At 30.2% G+C, this 10,223-nt stretch overlaps 1 protein-coding gene across 2 annotated transcripts; it reads right to left on the reverse strand.

Annotated features, from left to right (window-relative positions):
• Positions 1–6,523: 6,523 nt before the first annotated feature.
• LOC149569761 (phospholipase A2-alpha-like) lies at positions 6,524–8,634 on the reverse strand. 2 transcript variants are annotated; one of them, XM_089817793.1, is made up of 4 exons: positions 8,419–8,630; positions 8,295–8,340; positions 6,866–6,991; positions 6,524–6,777 (listed from the first exon to the last, which is right to left on the reverse strand). In XM_089817793.1, exons 1-4 carry the CDS (start codon positions 8,491–8,493, stop codon positions 6,605–6,607), a joined length of 420 nt encoding a protein of 139 aa, XP_089673919.1. In that variant the 5' UTR covers positions 8,494–8,630; the 3' UTR covers positions 6,524–6,604. The 2 variants fall into 2 exon arrangements, with proteins under 2 accessions (XP_089673919.1, XP_089673918.1); XM_089817792.1 differs by having other exon boundaries at positions 8,295–8,634.
• Between the last annotated feature and the right edge of the window lie 1,589 nt (positions 8,635–10,223).

The raw sequence follows: 10,223 nt of genomic DNA on the forward strand, positions 1-10,223 counted from the left end.
GGAACTAGTGCGCTACAGAGAAGGATTCAAGAGGGATAAGCTACCAGCCCTGTGGGATGCCATCTACCTAGTACTCATGAAATACATTACACTAGAGGACAGGTTTGAAGTTTACAACTACTACCACTTTCCCCTTTTGAATCATTTTAGAAATAGGGATTTTATTTCTATCCTATTTTTTTGTTACATTCACTAGGGGATATGGTTAGTGATGTTAGGGAGAAGAGGAACAAGGGGAAAATTTTCACCATTATTCACCAAGGCCTAATCTTCCACCTGTACCATTTCCATCTTACCCTTTGCCCCCTAGGGTGGTGGTGGTCAACAATCAGCACCATAGTCAAAATTCCACACCGAATACCAGTGTAGGTACCAGAATCCATACCCAATGGCCTTCTCCTAGTTGTGAAAATAAGAAAAATAATAAACTTGAAGTGATTTTTGAACAAAAGGGTGGTAAAAAGATTAAAGTTGGAAAATCAGTGGAGGTGGAAGAGGGGGATCCGAAGGAGGAGGGAGGTGGAAAGGGTAGGAGAAGGTCAAGAAGACTCTCCCAATCCCAGGCAAGGTGTAAGAAAAAATCTAATAGATGTAGGGTTGAAAAGGTGGAGGAGGGAAGCTTTGAGAATAATGACAGGGAGAGGGAGGAGGAGAATAACCATGACTCCAAGAGAGAAAAAGGGAAAGAGGAGATAGAAAAGAGCGAGAATTGTATTGATAATGCCCAGATGTCTGCTAGAAATACCTAGTTGTCTGCCAAAAATGCCATCACTATGGAGACTAACCATGTTTTGGCTAGCTTTACCCTGCAACACATTATTTTCTATGAAGATAGTAGCAAAGTGGATACCTCCCCCATTACCATTTCCTTCCTAGTCAAGGAAAAATCCAAGGTTTTTACTAACCCAAAGGTTTTGTAGGATGATAACCAAGTGGCAAAAGCTAAAGAGGAAGTTAAAAAGGTGGAAATTGAAAACAGGGAAAAAGTCAACGTGCAAAAGGAGGTGATTTCTCAACTAGATCAAAGGGTTAAAATCTTAGAGGAAGGGAACTACACCTTCTCTAAATTTTCCTAAAGGTCACTCATGCTGTTGCTACCACCCTCCAATTGCTGGCACAAGAGAAAGGAGAAACATGGATAAACATGGAGGATAATAAGCTCCTCTATAAGCTTCTTGCTAATGATTGGGCTTGGGTTTTACTAGTGGGGAAGGAAAAGTAAAAAATTGAGAAACAATTTAGTAGATTTAAGGGATCATTGGATCCTAGTTACTTATGTTATCTTGTTGTTACTTGGTTTGCTGGTATCTAGTTGTTACTCAGACTTGGGTTGGCTTGGTTGTGCCAATAGTTTTATATTATGAACTATAGTAGTGTGGTTAACATTATAGACTTGTATTATTGATTAGATGGTTCTATTCATAGCAATATGCTGGTTAGTAGTTTGGGTAGAAATATAGTGGTTTAGTACTTCTTTGTTTAATTTTGTTTCAGTAGTGTTATCTGTTGGTTTTTGCTGGTGATGTCTTGGTTACTAGCCTTTTGGTTGTAAGGGTCAACCCCCTTGTTTTTGGTCACTTTTTATTTCAAAAGGAAAATGAATATCCTTCCTCAATTGATTTATTTTTGTGTTTTAAAAAATCTGAAAATGATGTGAATGGTGTTTGGTATTTATATTTTGGTTTCTCTAATTATATGTCGAGTAATAAGAAGATATTTTGAAAACTTGATGACAATCATTCAATATTACACTTGTTAATAAAAATATAGTAGAGATTGCAACAAAATGGTCTATGGATGTCTAGACAAAGGAAGGTATGAAGAGTGTTCATGATATTTATTATACTCTAAAGTTGAATCATAATTAATTAAGTGTTCAAAAATTATGCAAAAGTAATTATAGAGTGGTATTTGATAGTATGAAATACACTATATATGATAAGAATAAATGCAACAGAGTCATTAAAATTGTTCTTATGATGAGGAATGGGATGCTCCCTTTGAAGTTTTGTGAAAACTGTAATCATCTTGTCAATGTGGCTTATGAGGATAAATTTAGTTATGGCTTCTTGAATATGTATATTGAGATTTTAATAGCTTTAAGATTCTTACATTAAATATTTTGGTTTTTGAGTTTCATAGGGTTGAATAGCAAAGACAGATTTGTGAAGAATGTGAAAAGGGGATGAATAAAAGGAAATACATCCAGATGACCCATCACTTTCTTTGGCTTTTTCCTTCAAATATATGTGGTACAATACAAACATAGGGTTTTTGTAAGTCATCATTCTAATGGAAAAAATGGTGTTCATATCCTTCACTAAAATTTAGAGGTAATGAGGAAGAAAAAAAAACCATAAATAAGATCTTAAAAGATATTCTAAGGTTAAAGGGAAAATGAAATGAACTTGAACTTTGCATGTTTGTGACCATTCATGGCTCATTGATCTCTAAAAATGAAGATAAATGAGAAAATAATAATTATAAAACACTAATTGAAATGAAAATAATATAGATAGGAATATGTGCATCATTGATATTAATGAGGTAAACGACCAAGTAGCCAATTTACCATTGATCGGAAGCCTTAAATAATTTGATTCTTGTTTTAAGCCCTCCAAAACTATAAAATCTAAACTAGGATGGGATCTTATTCTTCTTTTGATAGATATGACCATGTCCTTGACCCTTGGTAAGGGACAACCTTATCCCTTACCTGGGCCAAAAAATGGTGTTTCATGGTCTAGATCTACACTTTAGGCTATTGAAACTTTTATTATTTTATGAATAAAAGGTACTTGGTCAATGATGGCCTCAGCCTACTCAACCATTATTTTTGAAAAAAAAATAGTTTAAAAGATACAAATAGCTACAATTACCAAATATTGTTGCTACTAAATAATAGAAATCCAAACTACATATACATCCAAAGATAAGAGTATAATAAAAAGTCACTAAAAAGCACCATCTTCACATGATCATAGGATCTATAAATCTCTTTCACTAGTCTTTTGAAACCATATAGGATACAAATAAGTCTTTCACTATTTTCAAACCATGAACATGATACATACATGTCTTCCATCACACTCATGTTTCAATGCACAAACCCACATTGTAAAGAATAGAAAACTTTTGAACCATAAAGCTTATAGGAAATTTTTTATAAATTCTTAAAATACAATACACAATAAAAATTATTATAAATATAATTTCAAAAATTTGAGATACATAAAATAAAATAATGATCTTACTCTCAACACTAACCCAATTATCTCAACATGACATAACTTGAATTACAATTAGTACTAATTAAAATTAATATTAAGGTAGTCCTAAAAGGATTATTTGAAAATAAGTTAAAATATATAGTGATCTATGATATGTTTTACAAAGAAAAATTTAAATGGATATTTAATAATTATTTTTTAAGTATATTAAGTTGACAAATTAAAATAAAATAATAATCTTATATCATATTTGTGTATGTTTATTATTTTTGTATGTTTACCATTGTATTGTAGACTCTTGTCTAAGTTCTATTATAATATTAATGTACCTTTTTATTTTATAAAATTTTAAGAAGGTAAATTTCTTAAGTGAGAATATTTTATTTCTAATAAATATTTTAAAGAAATATAATGAGTGGTTTATTTATCCAATTAAACAGTTGGAAGTCAAATAATAAATGCATCGCTACTTCTTCTTTTGACAATTTTATCAAATCTAAAATTAAATTTTGAATGAATTATGTTCTTCATCTATAAAAGTGTCATTTCATAATTTTTAATGTTTTGGTATTTTTCTTTGTTTTTTTTTTGTTTTTCTTGATGAATGGACCTTTTTTATTAATTAAAACATTAAATATACATATTCACAAAAAAGAGGTTGGGGGATAAAAGATCACCCCATGAGTTCAAATGGACCAAGGCCAAAAATCAACTATTCATCAAAAAACATATATAAGAAAAAACAAGAAACTTCAAGTTGCAAGAGCACTACTAGCCAAAGGAGGGTCCAAATGCCAAAGTCAAGGGCCCAAAGGCAAAACCTGGAAGAGGAGACACTAGGAGAAGTGATCAATCTTTGGCTTTGTGATTGAATAAGCTTATACTGGACCTACAGATCCTCCCATGAGAAAAGGCTCATAGTAACCCTAGAGAATAAATCTTTCGGAGTTTTAATACCCCTATGAAATAATTGCAAAGCATTGGTTCCTTGAATTTTGGCTAAAGGCACACCTTGCATGGCAAATAAGTGTGACCACCAAAGGTTTGGTTGATTCATCGAGAGCCCATCTTTGAATCCATTACTAGCCTAGTGAAGCCAAGGTTTTGAGAGCTTCATAGGACTTCCAAATTCTCTTAGCAATGAAAGTGCTCTGGAGCTGAATAGGTTCAGAGGTCACAAGAAGGGTTTGAAGACCAATCCCCTTCTAGGTTGGATGGTTAACTAGACAACCCGAAGAAATGTAGTGGCATAGTAGATTTTTCCAGGTTTCATCCCTAGAGAGAGATCCTATGACCCACTTGTCACAAAGGGCTATCTCCTACTTGTAGGTGGAGAGTAACCCAAGACCACCATAATCTTTAGGCAAACAACATAAGTCCTAGGAAACTCTGTGAAAGCCATGATGCATTGCATTAGAGGCCTAGAGAAAGTCCCTAAGAAGATGTTTGAGCTTAAGGTACAAGGCTTTAGAGGGAGCCCAACAAGAAGAATAGTACACATGAGTAGTAGCAAGCACTTTGGAGCAGATTTGAGATTTTCCTGCACGAGAGAGAGGCTTAGTTATCTAATAGCAAAGATAGAAAAAAAAATACACTAATAATGACTAAGGTATCTTCAATAAAAAAAATAAACTTCTTGAGGCCCAATGATCTTTTATTAGTACTTGTTGTGAATAGTGATTGAATTAATAAATTATGAAATTATTAACATAATAGATTAAAAAAATTAAAAGTAAATAGTAAATAAGGTTGATTAAAAGTTGATTTTGTTAATAGAATAATTGTATTAAATTAAGGGACTATATAAATTATAAGTAGGAGATTAATAAAAAAAATCACTTTCTAAAATATAAAAAAATTATCATAAAAATTATAATAGAAACATCATAAGTATTTGATAAACATGAGGAGGTATAAAGAAATCATAATAGTCATATTTTATAATTTATCTAAATAAAATTAATAATCATAAAAGTCATAGCATTTTCTAATTTATCTAATAAATTTTGATGTCTTTTTCAAATATAATATTTGATAATAATATATAAAAAATTATTTGGTTAGTGGTAATTTGAAGTGCCAAGATTAAATTGAAATATATTAAGAACTCCAAGTATTTTATTAAATATATTTTCTTTTGAATTAAACTATATTTTAGAATTATGAGTATGAAATAGACCAATTGAAGTTGAGAAAAATATTTTTTGTCATATATAAAAATTAATGAGTAAATAGTCAAACTTTAGAAAAATTAAAGTTATAGAAAAATAGTTATCACTCACTGGTTGCAAACAAATTAACTATTGTAATAATTCTTCACAAGTAAGTGAATGCAATAGTATCACTTATGGCAAGTACAACAAGAAATGAAGGAATCAAAAGATAAAAGTAAGAACATATTATTTTATAATGTATAACAAATAAAGAATCATAATGAATAAAATATTAAAGCTGACATAATATACAAGAGAACTATAATTCTAAACAATTTCATTTTTAATAAAAGAAGGAAACTTGCCTAAATATTGTCACCACTCTTTGAATAAGAGGAATTATTCCGAGGAACATTTCATTGTAAATGTGCATCAGTAAAAATCAAAATCATTATGTAAGAACTCCTTAAAGTATGAATTATATCATCGTGTAATATAAATATGATAGGATTTGAATAATAAATAGAAACAAATATGAGAAGTTATTTACTATCATTATAGCATGTTATCAATAGTTTATGCTTATCCATAGTTATAGCTATTATAAAATATAAGACATGGTACTATAGAGATTTTTTTGTTAGAAAAAAACAAAACTTTGGGTGTAGCATATAGTGACATGCAAGCAATGAGATTATTTGAAAGTCTCTATGATGGAAATAGTTGGGCCACCAATCTGGTTAAGATTGATTGGACCAAAACTTCATTAATTTCAACAATTTGACTATAGATGCATCCATCCCCACTATTCCTTTTGTGTTACTAAATCATGGGGAGTGAAATGAGTAGCACATAGTTGAAACAACTTAGTTGGGGCAACACAAATTACATGGTTTATAATAATTGCTTCAACACTCAAGAGTCCTTGGCCTATTGTTGAATGAAGAGATTTATAATGTTTAGACGTTACTTAAGATGTAAAATTGATTTTAAATTAAATTAAAGAATATATATTATATTGCTTGGAGAATGGAACAAAAAAATCAAATTGACAAAGACAAAAGTCTACAATCACAATGGTTCAGCAGAATTTTGAATCTTATTAGACATAACAATACCACCATTGCTTAACCAACATAATTCATCAAAAATTTCTTTCATTTATTATTTAACCACTAAAATAAATATCATCATTTATAATATTATAGGAAAAAATATTGATCAAGGGTGGTTTATGATATTTCCAGCCCATGTGGCTGCCTCAATTACAAAGTTAATCAAATCTTCTACATCCTCTATATTGCAACTGTTCCCGGAAAATGGAGGAGATCCTTTAGCTTTGAACGAAGCTAAGCAAGTCAAGAGACTCTGGTTACACGTCTCGCTCAGTAAATCTAGGTAATCACATTGCACAGCCTACATTTAATATTATGTTCAAGAAAATCCCACTGCTGTACATTCAAAGCACAAAACAATAGTTACCATTTTTGCGGTCAACGCAGGTATCATGAGCTTGGCAGCAGGCATCTAAACCATCGCAGGGAGCTTCTCCTGGGCATCCAGTATACCCCACTCCACAGTACTTCCCATATTTCAGCAAAGGAGGAACTACCCATAACATAATTACATCACTTTAAACACATCATCAATTGCAACATATGATCTATACATCTCAAGATATTAGTATTCATGTATTGATTCTAAATTCTATTCTAAGTTTCTTTCAAATTTTATCAAACTTTTTTTCATAATGAATAAATTATAAAATGTATAAAATTTTAGATCCTTTGTAATCACAATATTTTCGATTTGATATCCTTTTTGTATCAGACAATGACCGATGCTTTTTTTTTCTGGTTCTTTCCTCCTGAAACTATTTTATTACTAATATTGATCAGATTTTTCAACTTTCATTAAATTCTGACTCCATCATTATTCTTAAATGAAATGTGTTGTAAATAGTTTGGCTAAATGAGTCTGTGATATTATTTTTTGTGAACATTGAGATTGGGCCTCTTTTCCTTATGCTCAGTTTTCAGATTTTCTACTACTGCAAGGCATAATCTTATACTATTTTAAAGAATAGTACAGCAGAATGTTAGCTGAGTTGGTTTTTCTTTTTCAATTACTATGAGGATTGATTTCTATAACCAAATTAAAGTTTGGACTTCTCTTATAGGTTTTGAAAAAAAAAATGAGTTGGATGTAAAGAAGACAATTTAAAGTTGATTCCATAATATGGCCCATGCTTGTGAATAATTACCCATTTCAAGATTCTTCTTGAACGTTAAATATTTGTTATGATCAAAATTTTCATCTTTCATTAGATTTTGAATCCATCTCTTTTATTCATATTTTTCCTAGATAGAATACCATTCTAGATAGTTTGACTAAATGGTCTCTATATTTCTCATAACTGAAAGATCACAATTGAACAACATCTTTTTATGTTCAATTTTCACAGTTACTATAACTACTCCATAATGATTTCCATTTTAGGTTATTGATTTGTGTTATCTCAATATTTTGTAATTTTTATCTTTCGATTGATTTTAGTCCTTGGAGACGGAATGTTCGTAGTAAACTTTCCTAATTTGTTATTATTTATACTTTAACAAGAGTCGAAGCTATCTGAAAAAAATTTATAACTTCCCTTTTCAGGAAATAGAAAAGAGTGATAATAACTAAATGTTAAATCCTCACTGAAAAACCAATAATTATTGGAAATAAAATGGACAATTTATGACTGCAAATGATGTTTTATAAAGATTGACAACTCCTATTTAACATTCTGGTATGCAGATTTGTCCATATTTATTAATTTAGTGAAACAGCACAATTATTTATGCTTATAATAGAAAAAATATTGGATGGATACAGAAAACATAGATTGAAGTTTCGGAGAGCATACCAGAACAAAAAGCTGACTGGCAATGCCTGCTGCAGCCCTTTTCACCCTGTTTTCCAAAACCGGAGATCATAATATAAAAAAATGCAGGTTTTCTAAGAAGCAATGAATCTGGGATTTTACTTACATCATCTGATCCAACTAATTTAGGGCATGGTAAAACAGTCTGCAGCAACAAAACAACAAACACCCATCGATTCATTGTTAACTCTTCCTTCTTTCTTGATTGATTTGGGGGTAGATAGTATTGCTTTTCATTAATCTCCAACACGTCAAAATCTTCAGGTTGCTTAACAACTTAAACTTATCATTGTGAAAGCAGCATGTTTGGACATAAATTTTAAGGGGACTTAACTTTCGCATAAGGCCAAAATATTGATCATCTGCCTTTCTCAATTTGGTGGGAAAATTATCGTGGCTGCAATTATCACCTATGCGTGTGGTATCGTCTTCTGTGGTAGTTGGCTTCACTAAGTTTGAGCTAACGTGTACAAGCGTCAATATTGTATACAAATATTTTGATGAAATTTAATATGGTGAAAATGATAGCATTTGATGTTATTAGAACAGAAGTATAGAATTAGTTTTGTTCTAATAGTAAAGTATTAGAAAGTGTGAATGGGCCTTTGGTCTATGGGTGAAGTTGAAAGGTTTTTAAACAGGGGCGAAATGGATACCCTTTAGTCCTTATTGAACAATACTTAAGTTTATTCACGTGAATACGAAGGACTAAAGGTGGGAAGTTAATTGTATTTAAATTTAAAAATATAGTGTCTTATAGGTTCACCAATTAGTTTCAAGATAGAAAATGGATTAAATATTTATGGATAAGATGTGTACAAAAAATATGGGCATAGGATACATGTTTAATAAGTTCAATATGTAATGCCTACCCCTAATTGACTTTTCTTATTTCTTTTGACTAGATTCTTTTAAGCTTTTTCTATTATTATGTTTTATGATTAGCGGTGTTGGATTACGAATTTGATTAGTTATATTTCATATTCAATTGATATATATATATATATATATATATATATATATATATATATATATATATGTTGAGGTACTTAGTGCCAATTATTTCAGTTATCAAATAATATTAGTTAGATGAATGTTTTTTATGAAGTTTCTAGGGGTACTTACCCTATACTTGCATGTGTATGGTGTGTGTGTGTGTGTATGTTTTCTTTATGCTTAATGATTTTGATGTGATTGAAGAAGGGAGTCCTAGTCACCTGCTAGTTGGGATTCACACAATGAACCACTTCGTGTCATTGCCTATTTAGTTTAAACTATCAAGTGTTTGTATATATGTGGATTTTATGCAGATTACAGGTATTGAGTATTGACTCTGAATTGCTAGGATGAGCATACCCTATAGCAGTATTTCAATGGTATAAGTAGGGAGATAACTCTTGATTCCAAATCCTTAATCCTAAGCCATTCTAGGATAAGTATCTAAGTTAGTTTCCCATCTGAATTCATCAAGTGATGTGAATTTATGATTTTTACCCTAGAGTTTGATTATGTTCTTTGCCTTCAACTGAGTTGTCATTTTTGGTTTTGTGGGTATGTGGTGATTTTCTATTATAGTTAAATCAAATTAAAAGATAACTTAATGATTTAATTTAATGGAAATTTTATAAAAAAATTTGATATTTAATTATATTTAATTAATTGAAAAATTAATTAAATAACATAATTAAAATTTTAAAGATTTTATTAATGTTCTATTTTTGACATATTTATATTTACTTAATTTAATGATAATTATTTAAGAGTTTTATTTTAATAATAAACTCTGAATAATGTTATTAATTAACTTAATAAATATATTGTTAAAAATGTCTCATTAATTACTTAAATAAAATAATATTTTAATTAAAAAGTTCTTTACATGTGCATGAAAGAATTAAACTTAAAAGATTT

Source organism: Cupressus sempervirens, chromosome 3, assembly GCF_028749045.1.
Source record: "Cupressus sempervirens isolate cs-2001-9-10 chromosome 3, ASM2874904v1, whole genome shotgun sequence".
In the NCBI taxonomy this organism is placed as follows: domain Eukaryota; kingdom Viridiplantae; phylum Streptophyta; class Pinopsida; order Cupressales; family Cupressaceae; genus Cupressus; species Cupressus sempervirens.